Source organism: Lycorma delicatula, chromosome 2 (genome assembly GCF_047948215.1).
Source record: "Lycorma delicatula isolate Av1 chromosome 2, ASM4794821v1, whole genome shotgun sequence".
NCBI classification, from domain to species: Eukaryota; Metazoa; Arthropoda; class Insecta; order Hemiptera; family Fulgoridae; genus Lycorma; species Lycorma delicatula.
Genome location: NC_134456.1, coordinates 35,760,449 through 35,786,411, shown reverse-complemented (window position 1 = coordinate 35,786,411; position 25,963 = coordinate 35,760,449). Strand labels below are relative to the sequence as shown.

At 28.5% G+C, this 25,963-nt stretch overlaps 1 protein-coding gene across 7 annotated transcripts in view; it reads right to left on the bottom strand.

Annotated features, from left to right (window-relative positions):
- Positions 1-25,963, bottom strand: part of Patronin (calmodulin-regulated spectrin-associated protein patronin) — a 444,149-nt gene that overhangs the window by 74,412 nt on the left and 343,774 nt on the right. For 6 of the 7 annotated variants that reach the window (XM_075358663.1, XM_075358666.1, XM_075358669.1 and 3 more), the window contains 5 exons: positions 23,839-24,019; positions 22,689-22,880; positions 18,171-18,334; positions 14,200-14,310; positions 4,398-4,510 (listed from right to left, as the gene is read on the bottom strand). In XM_075358663.1, the coding sequence (XP_075214778.1) occupies positions 4,398-4,510; positions 14,200-14,310; positions 18,171-18,334; positions 22,689-22,880; positions 23,839-24,019 (761 nt within the window). The remainder of the gene's footprint in view (positions 1-4,397; positions 4,511-14,199; positions 14,311-18,170; positions 18,335-22,688; positions 22,881-23,838; positions 24,020-25,963) is intronic. The other variant, XM_075358668.1, reaches the window with a different exon arrangement.

The window sequence follows — 25,963 nt, the reverse complement described above, 5'->3', positions numbered from 1 at the left end:
ATAGAGTCTAGGATGTACAGGATCACAAATTGGTATGAACTTCACGGCATCATTGAGTTAACTAACTCCTCCTACAATCATGTGGAATTTTTATTTTACATTTGAAAATCAGAATGGTTTTTTACTGTTAATGGAGGGGGCAAAGAGAATTCAGGGCATAAGTGGCAAAGGAGACTGAATCTCTTTGATGCTACTAACATTTTTGGTTGTCCTTGAAAGTAAAACATTGCAATATTTAAACTCCACTTTTTCAAAAGGCATTTCAAATTTTGTTGATTCAACTTTGTTGATACCTTTCTGCTTTTGCTTAACTCTAAAGTAAAATTTACTTTGAAAACAAATGATACAAATTTAGAAATACAACTTTTCCCATTGCCAATCAAGGGGGGGAGGAATTCCACGAAGTTACAAGAGTCTGCTCACATACCAAACCTGATTATGATTCCTTCCTTTTCCTAAACAACTAAGAAGACTGCTGAATTTGACTCATCTACGAAAAATGGTTGGCTTATAAAACTCTATTATTCTTATATAATAATACGTAAGGGGGAATTTCCATCAGACTTCAAAAAAAAAGTGTTATAGTTATGATACCAAAGAAAGCAGGGGCAGATAAATGTGAAGAATACAGAACAATTAGTTTAACTAGTCATGCATCAAAAATCTTAACTAGAATTTTATACAGAAGAATTGAGAGGAGAGTGGAAGAAGTGTTAGGAGAAGACCAATTTGGTTTCAGGAAAAGTATAGGGACAAGGGAAGCAATTTTAGGCCTCAGATTAATAGTAGAAGGAAGATTAAAGAAAAACAAACCAACATACTTGGCGTTTATAGACCTAGAAAAGGCTTTCGATAACGTAGACTGGAATAAAATGTTCAGCATTTTAAAAAAATTAGGGTTCAAATACAGAGATAGAAGAACAATTGCTAACATGTACAGGAACCAAACAGCAACAATAACAATTGAAGAACATAAGAAAGAAGCCCTAATAAGAAAGGGAGTCCGACAAGGATGTTCCCTATCGCCGCTACTTTTTAATCTTTACATGGAACTAGCAGTTAATGATGTTAAAGAACAATTTAGATTCGGAGTAACAGTACAAGGTGAAAAGATAAAGATGCTACGATTTGCTGATGATATAGTAATTCTAGCCGAGAGTAAAAAGGATTTAGAAGAAACAATGAACGGCATAGATGAAGTCCTACGCAAAAACTATCGCATGAAAATAAACAAGAACAAAACAAAAGTAATGAAATGTAGTAGAAATAACAAAGATGGACCACTGAATGTGAAAATAGGAGGAGAAAAGATTATGGAGGTAGAAGAATTTTGTTATTTGGGAAGTAAAATTACTAAAGATGGACGAAGCAGGAGCGATATAAAATGCCGAATAGCACAAGCTAAACGAGCCTTCAGTAAGAAATATAAATTGTTTACATCAAAAATGAATTTAAATGTCAGGAAAAGATTTTTGAAAGTGTATGTTTGGAGTGTCGCTTTATATGGAAGTGAAACTTGGACAATCGGAGTATCTGAGAAGAAAAGATTAGAAGCTTTTGAAATGTGGTGCTATAGGAGAATGTTAAAAATCAGATGGGTGGATAAAGTGACAAATGAAGAGGTATTGCGGCAAATAGATGAAGAAAGTAGCATTTGGAAAAATATAGTTAAAAGAAGAAACAGACTTATAGGCCACATACTAAGGCATCCTGGAATAGTCGCTTTAATATTGGAAGGACAGGTAGAAGGGAAAAATTGTGTAGGCAGGCCACGTTTGGAGTATGTAAAACAAATTGTTGGGGATGTAGGATGTAGAGGGTATACTGAAATGAAACGACTAGCACTAGATAGGGAATCTTGGAGAGCTGCATCAAACCAGTCAAATGACTGAAGAAAAAAAAAAAAAAATACGTAAGGAAAAAATGGTTATTTTATATTAAAATATATGTTGAATAAGAAGTCACATGTAATATTACACTACTTATTTAGTTTTGTACATATTCTTTATATTTTATATCATATTATTAAGGGGTGGCAAAGGGGGTTAAATTAGGGAAAACAGTATATTTGGATTTCTATGTATACTCCACTTTACAACAGAAGAAGTAAGCTTTTAAATAGTGAAAGAACTTCTCAGATCAATTTAGTAGTATGTAAAATTATCCAAAACAAACTAAGTATTTTTAAACAATAGGTTTGTACAACTGGAGGTATGTTTCAATATTTACTGTTTTAGTTTCTCTTTCTTTATAAAGAGCACTTTTAAAAACACTAATACTTCATCAGTCAATAAATCACACATGACATAAAGATTATGTTACTTATCTCCACTAATTTAAAATATAAAAATTCATAATTAAAAAATTATTTAAAAATATTTATTAACTTTTCTTTAGTAGATCCCAGAAAATAAAGTCATCACTGATTACAACACTTTACTGCTGAGGAATAAGTATCGATACAAATTAATATACTTATATCTCAAATGCTTTACGTGCATCGCTTTCGTAAGAAAGACTGTAAAACATAATGCAAAGCAAGTTAATCAAACTCCTTTGTGTAGGGAAGAATATATTATATAAAGTGTACAAAAAAAAATCACGGTTTTAATTTATCATTAATATCTCTTGGATGAGGTATGTAATGTCGATTTAAGGCTAAAATCAAAGGGCAAAAAGGACAGTTTTATGACCACATTTACACATGACCCTATCTTTCTGCTTGACAGCGCCACTAGCAAAGATGGCAACTCCTGAACAGAAAGCCTTCTGTATTTTACAGTTTGCTAAATGTTAATCTACAGTTGCAGTTTGACATGAATTCCGTAAAGAATTGTGATCCTCTGAGTAACAATAACGTTTTTAATGGCATAGATGACTTGAAATGGACTGGATGTCTGCTTAAAGGGAAGAGTATGGGACGACCATGGGTGTCTGAAGAAAATGTTGCACATGTCAGGGAGTATTTCTTTTCTTTTAGGGAGCTCTAAAAACATGTTAGGAAGGCCAGCTACAAACTAACAATAGGTGTGGAATGTTTTAAGAAAACATAAATGCGCTCCAATCAATTACAGCTGATATGGGCTTTCCTACAAATTACACTGTATGTGCCAACTTCAGGACCAAAATTTTGCAACATGAAGACTTTGTTGATAATATTGTGTTTAGTGATGAGTCGACATTTCATCTTAGTAGAAACGCATACAACGTCCACACCTGAGGAACAGAAATCCCCTTAACTCATACAATGTGAAAGGGATTCCCAAAAATAAAGTGTTTTCAGTGCAATATCCCACACCAATTTTACAGGTTCTTCTTTTTCGCTGAAATGAACATAACAAGAGTTACTTATTTGGAAATCCTACATATATGGCTCTTTCCTATTTCTTGGCAACAAGATGGTGCACTTTCTCACCATCATAATTCTGTAAAGGATCAGTTGAATGAAGTTTTCCCCAACCACAGGATCAGTCAGCATGGAGCCAATGACAAAGCTTGTTTGCAGAGTCCTCCAAGGTCACTTGATCTGACCCCTTGTAATTTTTCCTTTGGAATTTTATAAAAGATCTTGTATACGTACCTCCAATATCTACTGATTTACCAATTTGAGGCACAGTATTGAAACAGCTGTCACTTCCATTACTGCAGACATACCAGCTGAAGTATAGAACAAACTGTTTACATTGTATACTTGTAAGGGAAAACTATAAGAGTTACTCTTTTATTTTAATTGTGATTCATTAATGTAAGTTGAGGTTAAAAGAAATTAAATAGTTTTTAAACCTGAATATTCTTTTTTTTACTCCCTACGTAATGCATTCTTCCCTACAGAAAGGAGTTAGATTAACGTGTCTTACTTTATATTATGATTTACATTCTTTCTTAAGAAAGTAATACAAGTAAAACATTTGAGGTTTATGTGTCATAATCATGTTGATTCTTATAACTCAATGGTAAAGTGCTATAATCAGTGATGCTTTCTTTAAAATAATGATGTTCATAAAACAAAGTCTATGTGATAAACAGCGTGAAGTTAGAGCTGAATATCGTCTCATTTCACAGGGTATATTGTTATACAATAGTATAAATTAATTCTGTGAATATAACAACAAGAAACCACCTTCATTCTCCCCTTCAACTTTCTCTTACTCTCTCTTTCTTTCTTTCTCCTTAGTAAACCTGATTGAGAAGATGGTTATTCTTGAGAATAGCAATAACTGTCTAATGTCAATTCACCAACAGCCATTACAATAACATTAGCTAATAAAATTTATTCTAAAAATGACTGCTCTTGTATGCATTTTGATAAATTTTTTTCAATAGTACCAAACAGAAAGTGAAACTTTTTAAATTCAAAAATTAAAAAAAAATTCTGAATGTATAATATGTATACTAACTGAGCTATTGACTGTTGGCAAGTTTCAATATCCATGCTATCAATATCAGGTGTTTTCCTTTCTTCCGAGAAATTTTCTCCTACGAGCCACTTTTGCTCAACCTCTGTGATATCCTGTTAAAACAACAATTAAAAAAAAATTATACAAATACATAAATGAAATCATCCTATCATTCTAAAATACATTAAGTGTATATATATATTTTAAATATTCTGATCTATTAACCATCTCACTTTGAATCTGCTTGACAACAGGGTGGACATTAGGACTAAAAAGGCTCGATGAGCTTGATCTTGTTGATGGCGTGTTATGATGATCTGGTTTGGCAGCTTACTGCTCATGTTTATTGTTTCTTGGATGTTTCAAAGTTACTGTTTTGCTTTTGTTCTATTTAAAGTTAATATTTATTTTGTTGTTTTAATGTTAATGTTGACTGGATATTCAAATGGACATTCAAATGCGCTATCAAATGCTATATTATTTATATTATACTATTATTTGTTCATTATGTTATGCTATTGCTTTTGTATTACTTGAGGATTATCATTGGGTGGTCCTCTTTCATGTGATGGTCAATCATATGACTTGCTTATGGCTTCATTCTAGAAGCTGATTGTAAGATTGTAAAAAAAATATTCTGAGATAAAAATAAAATTCTCATATTTATTATTCAGATTTTATATCATTTTATCAGCATTATATTTGTTTTTATGAATATAATTGTTACAGTGAATTTTCAGTAAGAGTATTTGCTTACAAAAAAAGGAATTTATAAAGGTGAGATTTTAAGTGAAAATGAATAACATTAGGAATGGAAACAATTTATTTTTAAATGAACTATAAAAAGAAAATATCCCAATTGTGGATAATGTTTACTTTTCCTGGAAATGTAGACCATTAGTTCATGCTAATTGTACAGAATTTTATTCAATATTTTCATCATAAAATTAATTAATAACCAGTAAATTGCTAGTGTAAAAAAAAAGTATTAACATGTTTGAAAAATAAACAGACTCGTTAGAGAAAAAATACTTGACCACTTCAGTCAATAGGGCTTACAAGTTAAAACAAAAATAAAATAAATGAATAGTTGTAATATAAAAAATAGTAGTAAGTTTATAAAAAAAATCTTATTATTTAATGTTTTTGAGGTATTAATATATATATATGTTCCTTTAATAAAACAAATTACCAAAAAATAAAAAAGTATTGTTGAAAAAAATTGAATTGCAAGAATAAATTAATTTTGTAAAGATTAATTACAGCAAATTAAGTGAAAAAGCAAAAATAAATATAAATTATGTGCGTATCTGTAATTATAACAGATATAAAGATTATAATCAAAATGAAAACTAACAATGAAAATAAAAAACGTATGCGCACTTGTTTGAAATGCCAAACTATAATTACCCTTACTGCCTTTTACTGATGTAAAATTAAAAAAAAAAAGTATATGAAAGAAATTTAATGACTGTTTTCAAAACTACTATTTCCACCACTTCATTAAATCAACAATGAAATTTCTGAAAACTGAAATGAAAATGAAATCTGCAAAAAATAAAAAAGAAAACTGAAGAAAATGCAAATAAGATGCATGAAAACAGATTCTAATATAACCAGCCAAACATGTATATTACAAATAAGCGTGCTAAAGAAGCAAATAAAAAAAACCCAAGAAAATATCAGTGAGTAACATTTTGCTCTACATGAAAGGAAACAATTGAAATGGTTTTAAATATGTATTAATAAAGGAAAAAATGTAATACAAGAATAAAAAATTATAGTACAATGAAATCTCCTTATTCACGCTTCCCATATTCGTGGTGCAATATTTTGCGAATTTTTTCTAGATTCACGGCTAAAATTTTCTGTATTTGCATATATTACACATTATGTAGTGGCATTAAAGACTAAAAATATTATCACACATTAAAATGATAATAATTTAATACAGTACGAATATACACTATGATAGTGTATGTACTATACTCTACAGTACAATATTTGCACTTTCCACTTATGGACTTTGGCGCTTAACACATTTTCCACTTATTTCCAAAAAGTGGCCCTATTATTCATGAAAAAGCTAAGAGGCTGTATGATCATTTTAATCAAGAGCCGAGCCAACATGATGCTGTTAACCTATTCCAAGCTTCAGAAGACTGGTTTAATAAATTTAAAAGTCAGGCAATCTTTACACAACGTAAAAATTGTAGGGGAAGCTGTATCAGCAGATAAAGTAGCCGCCAGATACTTACCCAGCAAAATTTTTTAAAATCATTGAGGATAAGAAATACAAGCCAGAGCAAATTTTTAATGCATATGAGACGGGCCTGTATTGAACACAAATGCCCGATAAGATGTTCATCTCAAAAAATGAACGACCAGCACCGAGGTTCAAGGAAGCAAAAGACAGAGTAACAATTTTGCTTTGTGCAAATGCAGGTGGTGTTTGTATAATTAAACCGCTAATGATTTATAGGTCCCCAAAACCTGCACACGTTGAAAAATAAAAATAAGACTGTTGCCAGTTTTTTGGCAATCCAATAAAAAAGCATGGATTATAGCTTCACTTTTCAAGGACTAGTTCAATAACTGTACCAGAAGCTGAAAAATATCTAAAATCAAAAAACTTTGATTTTAAGGATCTTTTAGTCTTAAGACGATGCTCCCAGTCATCCACAGGAAATTCAAACGGCTCATCCCAAAATAAAAGTATTTTTTCTGCCACCAAACACTACCACTTTACTGGAACTGATGAATCAGGAAATTATTCAATTGTTTAAATTATATTACATCAGAACATTTTTAATTTTTTTAGATGCAGTGGATTCAGATTCTGAGCTGAATGTTACATGTTGGAAGAAATTCAATATTGCTGACTGCATTATGTGCATCAAGTCTTCATTAGATGAAGACTTCATCTTGGCACTTTGTGCCAAGATGAAGTCTTCATTAGATGAAGACTTCATCTTGGCACTTTGTGCCAAGATCAGACACTAATGGCACATTGTGCCATTACTGTCAAGTAATGGCACTTGATGCCATTGCTAATGGCACTTGGGGATGCCATTAGAAGTACTAAGATACCAGAGTTGACCGTTTCAGTCAACTTTGGTGTCTTGCTGGAAGAAGCTGATTCAAAAAGATACACTGGAAGGTACTGGTGTCATCGAGACCTCCAGGAAATATTTCCGAAAGCGTGAAAACTATACATAGTAGGGAAAAATGGGTTTGATGAAGTAGATGACACAAACACTGAAAATCTCATAAACAGACAAGAACTTAATGAACAAGATTTGGAAGATTTAATGGCGAGTATGAAAGTGAAAAGTAGAAGATACGGTACCTGGGAAACAGTTAAATGTCAAAATGTTTAAGGTATTAAACTATCCCACGATCTTACCAGTTTTTTATAGATGCTAATCCATCTTTGAATAGAAGCTTAATCTCAAGCGCAAAATTGAAGATGCCATGTAAGAATACACAGAATTTCATACAGATTTAGAAACATGAGCGAGACAAGGAAAAATTACAATTTTTTTTTTAATGCAATCCAAAATACTGTAGGTTGTAAATTTTATTTTCAGTAATTTTAGTTTTAGTGTACATAATACTCTTTTCTTGGCTTTTCATGGCAATTACAGAGTACAATTTGAACATGTAATATAGTTTTCTAATACAGTACATACTGTAGTTCTTTTTTAAATCAAACACTTCTGTAAGTGCCAATGAGTAAATATACTGTATTTTGTTAAATATTTTTTTGTAGTATATCTATGTACTGTACTAAATCAGTGCTTGTAAATAATGTTGCCGTTTGTATTTCATCAATAACATCACCACATCACGTAAGTATGCATGATTTTTTCTTTTTACATAGAACCTAATCATTCTTCCTTAAATGAGTATTAGTTCCGTTCTATATTCGTGTGGTTTTCTGTATTCGTGGCATTTTTTAGTCTCTAACCCCAACAAATAAGAAGATTTTACTGTACTGAAAATATGATGCAAAACAAGTGGTATCATTTTGTTCAGGAATAATTTTGTTTATTATTTTGTTAAGGAATGATCATATGTTTAGAGATGTCATTACCGGATATTTAAAATAATAAGTTAATTATTAAATTCTCTTCTTTCAGAATTTAGCGAATATCAATCTTCAGATTTTATTTTACAGATAATATCGATTTTATAATTAAATGGCAATGGTTACAGTGGCTAATATAATAAAATACTGTATATAGGAAAAATGTTATTTCTTCACATAGAATACAATTATTAGCAAAAATACAACAAAGTTTCTTAACAGCTCGTATATTATTGAATGATTTTAAATAAATCACATATTCATTTATTCTTAGAGATAACTATTGATACTAAACCAAATTATAATTATGAGGTTGTGTTTTAGCATGTAAAAAAAAAAAAGCCAAGCCTGACCAGGATATAAAAATATAGGCAGGACCTTCTACATATAACATTACCAATCTGCCATGAAGGTCAAAACACTATAAGATAATTTGAGACAGAACTATTACCACAGCATTAAAATTTGTATACTATAGATAACAGCAAGATTGTCTTTTATGTTCCTTGATGAGAATTCATTATAGGTAGACTAACAGACGGTCACTACTTTTAATAATATTTGAATAATACGGGACAGATTCAAGTCTCTGACATGACTCAAAAGTTAATACATTATCATGAAATTGTTTTAACCCACATAAGTATTAATAAATTTATTTAAATAATCTTATAAACTGGCTTGTAAAATATAAGTGTGGGTATAAAAAACAACTTCCCGACAATTCAAATAGAACATCAGCATACTGACCACTGTGATTAACCTCAAATAACAACAAAATAACCACCAAACATAATAACAGAAAACCTAAAACCAACACCAAATGTCAACTCTCACAGGATCCCACATCATCAGTCGACACAAAACTCTACAATCATATCAAAAAAACCAAAAAAAGAAATAAAAACTTAAAAATGTAGAAATACATAAACCCCCAACAACCACAAAACTTGAACAACTTGGTTGTTCAAGATGTTATTATGGGGTTTTGTGTCAGCTGATGATGCGGGATCCCGTGAGGGTCAACTTTTGGTGTTGGTTTTAGGTTTTTTGTTACTGTGTTTGGCGGTTATTTTGTTATTTGAGTATAAATAAATATTTATTGGTTTTTTTTTTATATGTGGTTTATATTATAGAGGTACGAGAAATCCTGGACTACCCTAAGCATTAGTTGAACCCTTTATCCTATCCCTGTACATAAATTTCAATCTCTGAAAGGGTCCCAGGCAGAACTGTCCATATAATTTACTGTAGAAGCAATTGTTTAATCAGTTAATGTTTTTCTTGTGCTGCAGTAGTACATATGTCACTGATCCATTCATTACAGTACCTATCTGAAGAAAATGAGGTCAAGTTCAATAAAAGCGGCTGATATTGGGAACTCAATCCATAAGGACTGCCATTTTCTGCAAAGTTTCTTACTGATGACAGCTATTACAGATTTGAAGACTGTAATATATTTGAGAAATCAGTTTAAAGAAATGAAGAACTGTTTGAAGAACTGCTTAAATAAAAACCTTTTTTTAATTTTGATAATTATCTAAATTTCATTTAAGAATGGGTAAATTCAAAGTATATTACTCCAGTTGTACTATATTTTTACTTTACTTTCTAAATAAGATAATGAAAAAAAAAGAAATTCTACTCATGCAAATGCTTGATACAGATGCTTGGTTAATTTTTGTGCATTGAACACATCTGTGACTATTTCATCAGATTCATAAAAATGTCAGTGAAAACACATATGTTTGTGTTTACGGGCACTTAAATTTACGCTGTAAATATTTCCAGGGGTAGTTAAATTTATGTTGTAAATATTTTCAGAACTAGCAGCTCTAAATCAGAATATATATTTTCCCATGTGAACAGAGTTTTAATTATATCTTTGGCACAGTTAGTTTAGCAGTATTGTCACTAATAAATAAATGAAATTCAAATTTTTAAGTAATAAAATAAACCTTATAAAAAGTGATAAATGAGTTAATTTTTCTATATGATTGCCATGTACATTTTGTTTGGTTACATACGATAATGTTACTAGTAATGTAACTTTACAGTGGCATTTACCAAACTACAGGGCATAGTCTCTGAAGTAGGGAAATCCTTCAACTTATTATAATATGTTAAACAATAAATTTTTACCTTTATTTTATTGTGATATTTATTTTTATAACTTTCCGCATTCATTATTCCCAAATTACAAGTGGATATATGGATATTTCAATAATTTATATACTTTTAACATCATACATTTATTCCATTAAGTAAAGAAATCAACTTAAGAAAGTAAATGTAAATATTCAAAATACTAAAGAAATGAAAATTTTAGTTTATGCTTGCTCAAAACAATTTCTAAATAAAAATATTTAACAAAAGTTTAACGTTGAACTATATAATGAACAGAAGTGGTAGAATACATAAATTAAAAATATTAATGTAATAACTGAACCATGGTAATCTTCAAAACACAATAAAATATTGTATTTATAGAGGACAGGTAAAATTTGTTTGACAATTAAGTATAATTAAAATTATTAATTTTATTGTAACTGCAAACAAAAGTAAAACTTTAACCATAATACCCATGATTCAACATATTCAAAAGGTAATAAAAAGTACGTGAAATAGACTCTCAATTTCAATTCTTAATGAGTACTGAGAACAGTCACAAGAAAGAAAAATTACAACCTATGTAAAAAAGGTTCCACCACCTTTAATTAACTATTTTACTACTAAACAGACCTAAATATTCAAAATCATGACAAATTTAATCCAACTGTTTAACAAATGCATGAATTTCTATATTTCTGAAAAAGTCAATGTACCAATATCTATTTCTAAGTAAAAAGAAATCTACATAAAAACAACTATTAAAGCTCTAAAAAAATTTCAATTAATGAAAAGATAAATAAACCTTTTGTCACAATAGTTTTTCAGTGTATTAAGATACTAAATTTTTCATTAAAAAATGAATATTTTCAGACAAAACTGTTTAGAATATACATCATTAACAGCTTGGTATAAAATAATTATATATTTCAAATGATTTAAGATCAAAACTGATCTAAAACTACAAAATATAAGCTTTGAACATCCTTTAAAATATGGATAAAACTAAGTTTTTATTAAGAATTAAATGAGATACTAGAAAGCACATTTAAAAAAACGTATTTCTCTACAACAGAATTTTAACATGCAAAAGCACACTGACACTAATAAAAGTGAAAATTAATTTTAACCAGACAAAATATTAATTCATAATATTATCTTCATTTTAAATTTACTTACTGAACTTTTCTTGCGATACAATATAATTATTTAATAAATAAATGCACCATCTTGAGGATTATTCAATTATCTTGAGAATAAAAATGGTCACAGTTACTTTGTAGTGAATAATAACAGTTATTCACTTTATCGTATAAAAAAAAACACAAATATATCAATTTATGGTGCTTTAATTGGATACAATAAACACTGAATATAATTTACTATTACTTATGGCTAAAATAATTACACATTTTAATAGCTTGAATATTTAAATTAAAATTAGAATAAACAAGAGAAAATGTATATAGACCATCTGAAACAAAATAATTTCCTTTTAAAAATAATGATAATTGGCAAAACTATTAGTTATGTTCAACGTACTTTTAATATAATGTTAATATAAGGAGAATTTTAATTCAGGCTGTAATTTCTTGTCTATCTATTCAACTAATGAATAAAATTAATTGTTCATAAATTAACAGTAATATATTTATATATTATTTAAGAATAACAATTTTGATGGGAAGGGCTTGTTAGATAATCTACAAAAAATAATCTACTGCAGCACACTGAGATTCAATATACGGTACATAAAATTTTGTTTTTTATTCAATTAAAATTACAAATGATGCAACACATAAATTTCTAAGATATTTTATTATTTTTTTTAAGTAACCGAAAAACAGTTAATTTTTTAATAGAATGAACATAGAGTTCATGTACTTAATAGTAATTATAATTCTTCTACTGTAATATATAACTGAACAAAAATAAATCAATGAATAAAAAGAGGCAAAACAACATGAGTTAAGAAGTTCTAAAAATGCTGGAGCAGGAAGGTTAAAAGTAAAGAAATATGACAAAAATTGAAAAAATAATGAAATGACCAAATATTAACTAATTCATAAAAAATTAAAATCAGTAATTATAGACATGAATATATCCACTAGACCTATGAAACAGACTGACTTAAATAAAAGGAAAAATACATTTTACTTAATTTTAAATTGAACACAGTAAACTCTTAATCCCAGAAGTGACAACTGTCAATTTTTTGACAGATACATTTCAAAATGTAACTGTCAAAATTTTGACATTAATTTCAATTATATATCTAATTAAAGAATTTTTATTAATATTTATATTTTCTGTACTACTAAAATATGCCACCACAGAAGAGTTTCCTTCTATTATAAATTATAATTTATTTTTAAACTCCAATATTCTGAAATGTAGGTTAGTAACCATGGAAACATGATCTAAATAATGTAAATCTCACTTTTTTATACGTCAGAGTTGTTATTTTTCAATTTTTAGCAAAAAAAAATTAATTTTTACATTTTTGTAAACTTTACTATTCACAATTCTCACACCTATGGTATTACATTAATAAAGTTAAAGATTTAGCTTTAAAATTATATGTAATACTCCAAATACTTAAAAAAAGGTCGGCAAAATGCAACGAATAGGCCTGCTAGCACAGAAATTTATTACTGCCTTTTCTATTGTTAAACAAAAGCAACAAAATTCAATAAAGTAGCATTTGTTGCACATACCTCATGGAAAATTCCTTGATTTGATGGCAATAACAAAAATAAGAAGTACAGCAGTTCATAATGATCACATTTTGTCACACATTAGGTATAGAATCTTTTTCCTTTTGGATCGATTACTGTGTTCTAATTTACAAAGTTTTTAAAATCCTGAAACTTTCCATCAATTCATTTGCTTAGGAATATGGAAAAAAAAAGAATATTCATATTCTGGTATCGATGTACTAAAAATTCAGTGTTTATATGAATATGAAACTGAAATCTAACTATAAACTTTAATTACAATAATAAGGAATAAGGATAATATTCTAATCGAGTTAACACAATTGTAAATTACTTCAAAACCTTTTTCACATAAGCGTAAAACTTTCAAATGAATTAAAAATGCCAAAAGTGAAAATAATTTTTAACATTGCTCCTTGATAATACATTTATTCTTCCCTCATAAATTTCTCTTCTCTTTAGGACTTGGCTACTTATTTATTGGTAAAGATGTGCTTGTGTCTTCAGAAGCAATGTATAATATTTATGTTTTAAAGCATTCTTGATATTCCAAGAATCTGTTAATCAGTAACATTGAAAGAACACATCTGTTTTGCTTTTTCCTTTTATAAGACAAAATTGATAATAAGCAATCCACAATTTGCTAACGAAAACTATAATCCATTTCATGGAACTGTATACCATTAACACAATTACGATTATACAAATTAAATTTAACAGTAAATATTTTAATAAAAACAAGCAACTAAATAATCATTCAATGTTTGTTGGTTTATCAATAAAAATTTTAAATAATATCTATTAAAATGTTTAATATTACGGCCATAAGTAAATAGTATGCTTTACACCACAACCACTAACAGAAAAGAAAGATAGAAGGAAAGACCTGAAGTGAGAATGGCCTCTGAGGTTTCTCCGAGAGATCAGGCATGTCACCGTTGGATCCCCGGCCAGGATCTGACTCGGGGGACTTGACGTTCGTCTTCTGCCCCTGGCCCTGCCACAGCACACTGTTAGTTAACCACCCCATGCATCCCCTGTCTCCTTCTCCACCATAGTTATACCTTCACCCTTAATCTCAGTTGAACACATTCAGTCCCAAAAAAATTTAATTTAATTATTAAGAAAATATGTACTTCATTTAACTTTATCATGATTCTATAAACAAAAAAGAATGATTCATTTGAGTTAAAAGTTTCTTTTCACTGGTAACATTAATAACATTTTACCAGTGAAAACAAAAGCAAACACCAAATTGAAGTATATAAGAAATTTAAATAAATATTCCAATATGCAAATTTTTTTATACAGGATTTTTACTGAGATATCTTTTTTAAATCTACTGCAAAAAAAGAACATTAACCACCATCAAAATTATATTTTCTAATGAACAATTAACACTTCCATTCAGTTTTCACAACAAAAAAAGTTCTACGGGATGTAATATATAAACAGTATAAAATTAAGAATAAAAAAAAGAACCCGAACAGAAACAGCCGAAGAGTTTTAGCAATCTACAAACTTTTAGAAAGAAAGAAAATTTTTCTACATAATTGGAAGAAAAAAAGGAAATACAACAGGTCCAAGTTGACCTAAATATAACAATAAGGAATTTTTTTTTCATTAAAAAAATTCAGGCTTCAAAACTGCATTGAACAGCAGCAGGTAAAAGATTTATTTTGTATACACCAATACACCTAAACATAGCTACAGGACAGGTATATGGTGGTAAAACAGTAATCTAAATATGACTGAAAGAGCATTCCAGTTTTCTGTTGGATATTATGTAATGCATTATCCATTAAAAAAATTTTAATATCATAAAACCTATATATAACTTGAAATGACTTGCCAGAAATATTTTAACAAAAAAAATTCAGTAAAAATGTTAAGCAAGTTTAAAAAAAAGTCTGCTGTACATATATTACATAATCATTATTAAACTAATACCCTATCTTAAAAAAGAAGTAGATGCAACTCAGAATATAACTACTGGGTTTTATCATTAATCAAATATAACATAAGAATATTTCTTATAAACCTATAACAAATTAAAAAAACAGGAACTGAATGTATTCAATGAAGAAACAAAAGAAAACACAAATGAAATAAAAGTAACAATAAAAAAAAAATATTACCTACTACCCATGAAAATCTTTAACAAAATGAAAAAAAAAAGTTTTATAAATTTCATTCTGGGTACTTAAATTAACTTAACTCTGAAGAAATAATATAGTAAAAAAATAATTTAATGATACACTTAGTTTTTATTAGTTAACTGTAGAGATAAAACACAAGTTTAGCTTAAAGAATTAAAAAAAAAGTAAATATTGAAAATATCTGATCTTTCAATAGTTCATGTTGTAATACAAATTAAATAAATAACCCTTGAATTTGTTATAAACAATGTTAGGTAAAATAATACTTTAATTTTTTTTTTAAATTCCAAAACCATTTCTTACCAAAATCAATACTTGATGCAAAAATAACAATAAAATGTTACTTATTAATTTGCAAACACATTACCCATTTGATTTTTGAATCTCCAGATCAGATGTGGACAGGTCTTCTGCCTCATATTTTGCACTTTAATTCTCGTCCTTCTTATAAAGATGAGCCCAGTTTTCAAAATTATCACATCACATTACCTTAAAGCCTAGTTATACTAAACAATTAACTACATTTCCCAAAATTGAACTAAAGAAATAACAATTGGATTTTTTAAAATTTTTATTGTAGAAATTTATTTATTTATTTTTTTAATTCATATGACCACTTTTTGTTGTCCTACATACGTGTAAGATATAAAAAATAAAGATAATAGCTAAATAAATTACAGACAAGCGATGATCTAATTCTGAAACAAATGCACAGTTTTCCCCATGGAAGCAGCTGTAAGGAGCTTACTGGCAGCTTTATCACAATAATTTGTTTGCCCACTTTTCAACTTGCATGCAAGTTTTTTTTTAAATACATCACATCATTTATGTTTCCCAACCTCCATATAACTTTATTTTTGTTATGTGACTATACTTTACCTGAAAATAAAGTTAATAATAAATGATAGGATGAATTTCAGATCACAAATGAAACTAAGAAGGACAAGATAAAAGCAATTCCATTTTTTCAACTATAGGTGGACAATTTCTAAATTACATGTCCTAAGTTCGAGATACAATTGTTTTTTACTCAAAGGAAACACTGCAAATTTTCCCAGACCCTACATATTGGTCCACCTACTACATATAGGTCAATATACAAAGTTTAAAAGTGTAATCAACATTTTAGAAGGATTTTTTAAGGAAAATTGATTTTTCAGAAAATGCTTACATTAATCTGGATCATGACTTTTGGTCTACACCTGTACAGTCAAATACAGCACTGTGGAATATTCAGGAAATATAGTATTTTAGCAACAAAAGTAAGCAGATACAAATGTAAATGCTGAACAACATTTATAGACCACTTTTTTGGACTGAGAATTCTAAAAACATTTAAGAATTTCAAAATCTAGAAATCAGATTATGGCAGATTCATACCTTATTTTCCGTTTATATCTTACATATGAGATGAGAATAACAGTTAATAGAATCCTTTGCATTAATAATGCAATGTAGTAGAAAATTAATCAGCTTAACGAACACTTGAAAAATAACAGTTTATAAAAAATAACATAAGAAATTATAAAAATCTTAATAATTTTTATCCCTGAGACCTGGTTTTAATAAACTCATCAACAGTATGTATTTATTACAATTAATTAAATTCAAATTCACTTACATTATCTCAAATTTAATGTATTATATATATTTTTTAAATGCATTACTAATAGATAAAAAATTGTAATTGGTATGACTGATAAAAATATTGAAATATCATAAAATCATAATTTTAATGTACACAAATGAATATAATCACACACAAATACTGATGAACTATTTACAGCATTAAATGCATGCTCTTCCTTTAATAGTCTTCTTTAAGGTGTATCTAAACATAAAAGTAAAATAAGCAGGCAAAAAAATATGAGGAATAATTTTTAAGAAACTAAAATACTCTTTTTTAAATAAATATGAACACGTAAACTTCAACACAAAATGAATGCATATTTCAAAACTACTATCCATTTATAATAATTATGATAAAAAATGTAATAATTATACAATTTTAAGAACATATAACAAAAAAATATATATATATATAAGTTCTTGAAAAATTAATTTTAATGTTTTATTATTTTTAAATACAACAGGAATGTAATGAGGATGCATAATGAAACCAAAATACTAAATAAATAAGTCAACATATCATTCCTTTCTTTTTTTTTAATTAAAACAAAATTTATTAAAAAAGGTAACAGGCAAACTATAACCATAATCTAATTCTTACAAAAATAATTAAAATAAACGATTTTATCTGTAAATAAATAAATAAAAAGATTTCAGGTTGATACCTAAAGACTCTAAAATGTTCAAATTATAAAAAAAATCAGTAAATTGTACAGAACACAGTTCAATCATGCAAGCTACTGTAATATGCAATGCACTCATTTAATACAGCTAAAAAATTCATCTAAAAAAATTTGATGGGAGAAGATTAAGCAAAATTAATAAAAATAAAACATACTAATAAAAATGTATATATATCCTTCAAAACACACATTTATAAACAAATCACATATAAAAAAATTAAAAGAAAATGATAAAAATTGCAAATTAAATTTAATACACAAAAAGCACAGTGTTTTTAGAGTCATGCAATAAACACTGAACTAAATGTTACCTTAGAGCAGCTCATCTGTATTCGGTTCTGTATTTTTTTTTTCAAGTATTGATATGAATGCTTAATTCAGCTTACCTTGGTTACAGCTTGCAAAAATGCTGCTTTTCCAACTTTTTGACGTTGTCGACTAATCACTGCTTCCATTCGTCTTTTATCGTTCTCTATCCTCCGTCGTTTTTCTTCTAATTTTAGCCTTATATTTAAAAACTGTGACCCCATTACATGGCCATCTGTGCTTTCTATAAAAAAATATGTAAGAATCCACTGTAGAACTTTACATAAAAACTGTAAATCATTAAAAACTAACCTTATCTGTCAGAGGTTCTAATAATGGCAGCACATTCACTGTGCTGCCATGCTCTTCTATGATAAATTTTTTCAGAGACTCACAAAATATTTGATCTAACCTATTTTGCTTAATTCATATAAATTTAAAAATAATTTGTTCACGGCTTTTTGGAATCAATATGCAGCTTTTAGTATGTTATGTTAAAATAACTCCACAATAATTCAGAGATGGATTTTTTTTAAATTTCCAGTACTGTTTGTATTTTAATTTACTGCTTAGTTAGCAGATATATGCTTATAATTGTTTGTATGTTGTGACTTAAAGGAAAAACATTTTATGAAAATAAAAATATGATTGGCAGCTGCTGGCTTTTACCAGTTGACAGGCAGTTTTATATAAATATATATACAGTGTCCCACAAAGAAACTGAGAAACTTTCAGGACATGTATTACTCATGAAAATAATTAAAAAGTTCATTTAAGTCTGGAAACGCTTGGTTTTCGAGTTACAGCTAGTAAAATATTTCACCCAGATTTCAGCTCTTTTAATAAAAAGAAGCCTTACTGTAATTTTTGGGACCCAAATGAAAGAGTAAAGTTGGTGGTTTCTTATGTAATTTGTTTGATCGGGGAAATAAGATAAAAAGGTACCAGAACTCTAACTCCAGTAGTTTTTATGAAATCTGACGTAACACAAAATTCAGTGCCAAAAAACAAATTGTTTTAGATTTTTAGTACAATAGCTTTGTTAAATGGCTAGTAAATGCAGAAGATTTATTAACAAAACTTGTAGAGAATTTAATTGTTAGAAAATTTATGTAAATATTGCCAATAAAAAGTAAATAAACACTTAAAAAATCAATTTTTTATTAAAGCAAAACAGATGAAAAATAGACAGAAAATCATAGTTTTCTTTCTGTAACTAATAAACTATTTTTAACATGGCAAAACAAAAAAATTAAACACATGAAATGGTAAATGTTAACAGAATAACAAGCCTCAGCTACAGTAATTGTTTGAAATTCCCTTCCTTCACAATGTACACAGCACTCTGCTCAAAGTAAAATACCTCCAACGGCTTTCCATATCATCTCCAGATTGTTTCATATAAATTTCATAACATTTGGTATTTTAATGAGTAAATCTTCTTTAGTATTAACTTGTAGTATTAACCACCACATCCAATACAGTTTAAGAAATTAGCATTCAAGTGATTTTTAGCTTCTAAAGAAAAATGTGGCGTTGCATCATTGTGCTGGAAAATCATTTGCAATCTAGTTTGTAAAGGTACATCCTCCAAAAGAGCCAGCAAATTATTTTTCAAGAAATTAATGTATGCATTTCCCATAAAGTTTTCATTGAAAACAAATGGTCCTAGAATTTTGTCATAAATAATGCCACATCTATTAATGTAAAATTATGTTGGAAACTAGTTTCCACAGTACCATGTGGATTGTATTAGCTCCATAAATGACTATTTTTAGAACTGAAGATTCTGTTTCACATAAAAGTGGCTTTATCAGTAAATAAAACTGAATTTACCTTATAAGCGCTGTCTAAAAGCCAATAATACAACTTTAACCACTGGGGATAATCTGTTAGCCACAAATTTTGAACCTTCTGCAGGCAGAAAGGATAAATATTTTTCTTTCCGTAGGATGCATCACACTTTGTTTTTTGACAAACCAGTGCAACATGAAATTTGCCTAGTACTAGTGCCTGGGGTATGCTGACTATGCTGAATCGCACGATGTTCATCATCAACACAATGATTTACTTGGCATTCAATAGAAAATAAACACATTGGAAATGACTCTTTCGTTTGTAAATGCCGATACACCAAAGAATGTTTATTAGTTATAGAAAGAAAAACATGATTTTCTGTTTATTTTTCATGTGTTTTGCTTCAATAAAATATTGATTTTTTAAAGTTTTGTTTATTTTTTATTGACTGTATTTACATTAATTTTCTTGAAATTAAATTCTCTACAAATCTTGTTACTAAATCTTCCACGATTATTGGTCATTTAACAAAGCTACTGTACTACAAACATAAAAAAATTGTTTCTTGAAACCAAATTTTATGTTTTATGTTGATATAAAAACTATTGGAGTTATAGTTCTGGGATCTGTTTTATCCTATTTCTAGCTCAAATTATATATGAAACCACCAATTTTACCCCTTAATTTGGGTCCCAAAAATTACAGGAGGAGTTCTTTTACTAGAAGAGCTGAGATCCAAAATTAGTTAACTCAAAAAAAAGCATTTCAAGACCTAAGTTTAAATGAACCTTTTTTCACTATTTACACCAGTAGAACACGTCCTGAATGGTTCTCTGTTTCTTCATGGGACACACTGTATATTTAATGAAAATACTAACATCTAAATTTTCTATCATTTTTCTAAAAGTTTGGCAACACTGAGGAATGCTGCACAACCAATTTCCTAGGTTCAATTACAATATTTTTTCATGATCAAAACAATCAAGGTGATTATTATTATTGTTTAAATACAAATAAAAAATACTACACCAGAATTTAACTGAGATAAACATCTAGTTTTTCAGAAACTACAAACAAAAAACCACTAAAAGCATGGATAAATGGTCCACCAAAGAGAAATATAAAATGAGATTGGTATAAAAAAAATTATACCAAAAAAAAGGTAACAAAATAAAAATAAAAAACAAGACTAAATTTAAAATAAATAATAGCATATGCAATCATATACAAGGGTACTCCTGTAGAAAGGTGTAAAAAACTCTCATCTAAACTAAGACAAAACATTCAATAATTACTTCTCTCAGAAGTCTATCAGCTTTAACAATTTTAATTGTTTCGGCCATCACTGAGAATAATACAAATTTTAAAAACTAGTAGGATTGTTATCACAATGCTGCCTAACGAACATAATTAAGGAACATATTACTAACTTTTATACAGCAGTTATGTAGTGGACATGTTGCAACATCACCGAATGATGTGAGAAAAATCATGCATTAACCATAGCCCCGAAATTAATCAGTAAAAGATAACATCATGCAAATTGCTATAAACTTATGTTTTCAATAGCAATACATCATAGTATCTTTAATATGTTATTATAGTTTATTTACAGTAACAGCCAACCAATCTCCCTGTCTCCTTATTAAACAGAGTGAGATTTAAAAAGAAAGTATTATCACAACAAATTATATAATCCACAAAAGTATTTTTAGCAGCAACATCAGCTCATTTAATGGCCATGAGTCGGCAGTAATTTGACTGAAACTGATGTGTGTATTGCCATTACTCAGAAAAGAGACAGATCTATATATATATCCACAAATTATAAGATGTATAGTATTTATTTTTATTACACGTCAATGCACTTTATGATATTATCACATGTTAAAATATGATAGTATGCACCACAATATCACTTATGGTTTACAGCTGAGGAGAAAATTACTTTTCTATTGAGATAGACTCAACAGACAAACTCATGGTTAAACACAAACGCAAACTTCTGAACTACAATGTTTAGAACTGTTAATGCAAACAAATTCACCGATTCAACTGACAAAAAGTTTAGAGAACTCTTTCTGAACCACCAAATGACTAGTTTTCTTTGAGCAAGTTAATTTAGGGTAATAATTTACTGATGGAAATTTCTACAAAAGTTTTACTTGATACGATACTGAGGATTTTGGTTACGTACATTAATAAGTGCCTTTTTCTTTGTTTCTCATTAATAAATGAGAAAAGCACAAGAGATTTTATAAACCGAAAATTTGAACCCAGAAGTTTTCACCTAATTTTCTAATGAAAGAACCGAGTTTTTAAGTAAAGCTTGGCAGTCACTGAGAAATATGATGACAAATAAATTCACCAAGATACAATGAACAAACAATTATTACATATATATATATATAGATATATGTACATTTTATAATTTTATTTACTGCCACAGCTACATTCAATGTATACTATTTAGGATACAGCTTTAGACATATACCGCTTTCTAATGTGAGTGATTCAATGAAGATATGAGATTATGTAAAATTATTCCCAAACAATATGGATTACTTTGTAACAAGTATAGTTGGCACTAGACTATAATTGACGCTCATTCAACAAAACAAGAGTTCCTAAAATCTATCTAAGGAAGTTCTAATATCATACAAGAAAAAGGAAAGTAAAAAAATTTGTTTATATTTTTAAACGTTACTTAATTTATCGGAATAAAAAAATTATTTTTTAAAACCATATAATCGATACTTTAGTAAACTAAAATTAAATACACTAAAAAAATAACATCTTACCATTCTCTGAAGATGGATCACTAGATTGATTCTGCACAGCTTGTTGTTGCTGTTGCCATGTTGTTGTACACTGAGGCATGGCTGCAAATGTCGTTTTCTTTACTAATCCTGGACTTGGGCTTGGGCTAGATCGTTCGCTATGAACTTCTCGTGATTCATCTGCATTTGTTCTATGCGTTACTTTCTTTACTTCTAAACAAAAATCAAAAAGGGTCTTTATGATTTAAAAAGACATTAAAGCAATTTGAAGCATTAAAGACTATTTAAAGCAAATATCAAAATTTTTAATTAGACAATTTACAATGTTAATAAACCAATTGGATTTGCCAGTTTTTTCTTCCTAAGTTAGATAATTATTTTTCTCAAGTCTATCTTAATAAACAGAATAAGTAAAGAATGAATAATTTTTTAATCTAAAAATAAAAATTTGTAATCAATAATAAAAGATCAAATCAAAATCTGTCTCTCTCTTTCACACTCTCTCTCTATCAAATTTATCTACACTCATTTAACTACTGAAAACTAACTTATTGGTATGAAAATAGCATTTACATTTTCACTGAAAAGTAAATATATGAATACGTATAAAAAATAAATAAATAAATTTAATAGAAGCACCTTCTATTTCTGAAGCTATAGCGGTCACTAAATTACAGGCAACTCTCTTAACAACCTGTGGCACAACAGGGAACAAACTGGCAAAATGAAATATCCAGGCAGGCAATTATTAGCAGCAAATAATATCATTGGCAGTCATACACAATCAATAATTTATAAGCACAAACAACTTCAATAAACTACACTAAACCTCTTTGGTTTATCATACTTGGTAATTATTTTAATAGGAACTGTAAATGGTCTACAAAACTGATATTTAAAATTTTATTTTTGAAAATTAGAATTTAAGGAAACAAAAAAGTAAAAATTACTAATTAAAATAAATATTAAAAAATGAAGATAAGGACCCTTAATTAACATTCTAGATATAACAAAAGAAAATAAAAGTTCCTTTTACATACACTCCTTTGGTATCTCCAAGATAAGTCCATCTTTAATACTTACCCTGAAATCTGAATGTAATTTAAATAATATATAATAATCACTTTAAAGAGAGATGAAAATCTATTCTTTACAGATTATTTACACTTACCAGAGACGTCTCCATTTTGTTCCTGCAGTGCATTATGAAGGGCTGTACTCTTGTTGTCATTAAGACTAGATCGAGAAGCACTACTATCTCTTCGTCCTACATGTACAGCCGGTTCTTTGTCTGGGTTTCTACCGAGTAGATGTAAATTTTCTTGTGAACCACCAAAGTTCTCAAGAGTTAACTGAGAAAAGAATTCAATATTAATATATAAACTATTGTTTTTGTAATTGCAATAATGAAACTGGGGGATAAGGTAGAAATGAGCAAAAGATTCACGAAAAGACTGAATCTAAGCTACCACAAGGTTGCCAAGATTCAGAAAAGATACAAATTATCCACAAATATTTGTAATTATTATTACAAATTACAATTGTAAATTTACAAATTTACAATTTATCCACAAATTATAAGATGTATAGTATTTATGTTTATTAGATATCAATACACTTTATGACATTACAACATGCCAAGATATGATAGTATGCACCACAACATCACTTATGGTTTACAGCTCAGGAAAATTACTTTTCTATTGAGATATAATCAACAGACAAGTAGCCACTTTAGCAATTGAAAGCTACTTTAGCAATTTTAAAAAATTACTCTCTCTCCATTTGTTCATATCTAAACTTAACTGGTTAAAAAAGAAACCACTTTGCAGATGCATAATACATTTACATAGTAATACACTGTTGAAAAAAAGGCAATTGAAATTATATGAAAAGCAGAAAAGCATGTTTATACATTCATATTCATTCTTAACATAGATTGAGATGAACTTTCTACTCTCTGCAAAACCTCATTTTGTTTGCATAACAAATAGATGTATAAATTAAAAATAACTGTAACTTTACTTTTTGTAATGAATTTTAGATTACAAAAAAAATAAAAATAAAAATAAAATAACTAGGAAGCTCATCTTGAAAAAAATAACCACTCATTAGTTTCAAATAGTGCAAACTTGCAAAGATTGGTTAATTTACAAGATTCAAGGTTGTCTGATTTAGAGGATTGTGGCATGTCTGATGTACTACTTCACATCTCTTCAGTCACTTAAATTACATAACTTACCCTTTGGTAAGTTGCAAAACTGTACAGTTTTAAAATGAATTGGCACAAGTAACAAATTATGAAATTCAAGTGATACTTTTAGTTTGAACTTTCAAAAGATTATACCAGATGGTATTCATAGACAACTGGCTGCAATATATGATGTTAATAAAACAAAAAATTGTATAAAATGTTTCAAAAGGAGGGCAAACATTCATGATAAAGGATGATCTGGGTGATACTAAACCATTTCCTTGAGAGGATTTTTTAAATTCTAAAAAATGTAAACATTTATTTCTGTTTTTTTTTTTTAAATAGGAAAAACACTTGCATAAAATTTCTTTTAAGTATGCCACAACTAATCATGCTCTTTGAATGGAAATGAATGATAAAACCTCAATGATTACACATAATCACTTGTCGAAAATTCTTAGCATTTAAGGTACTACTACCATCACTTGGTATCATTGAGAGACAGTCTCACAATGAGAAAAGGATTTCTTTCATCATAAAAAGTCAGTCTAACTATTTTTACTCATAGAACTACATCAGTCTTTCTTTTTTGAAGGAATACAGTCCTTCTAAAAATTAACAAATAAGTTCTTATTCCTGCAAATGAAAACTTGTTATAACTTTTTAGTGTAATATGAAATGACAAAATGTAATTGGTAAAAGCAGCTGACACATAATAATAGGAGATACACAGTATGTCTGAAAAGTTTCCGAATTAAATTTCTGTAGTCGATACAAGTAGTGCCATCTCTTGGACAACCATAGGAATTATGTACTAAGATGTGTGACAAGTATGTGTACAAAATTTCATCACGTTTCGCTACTCCAATCTTGCGTTATATTCAGCCACGTATGTCTATTCATGTGACCTTGTGCAAGCTCACAACATGGAACAGAGAAGTGTGATAAAATTTTATGTTCAGATTTCAAAAATCTTTTGTTGAAACTTATTCTATGATACAGCAAGCATTCAGTGATGCTCATACTACAACATGCACATGGTAGAAACAGTTTAAAGACAGTAGAGTCGTTGAATGACAACGAAGAGGGAGTCAGTCAACAG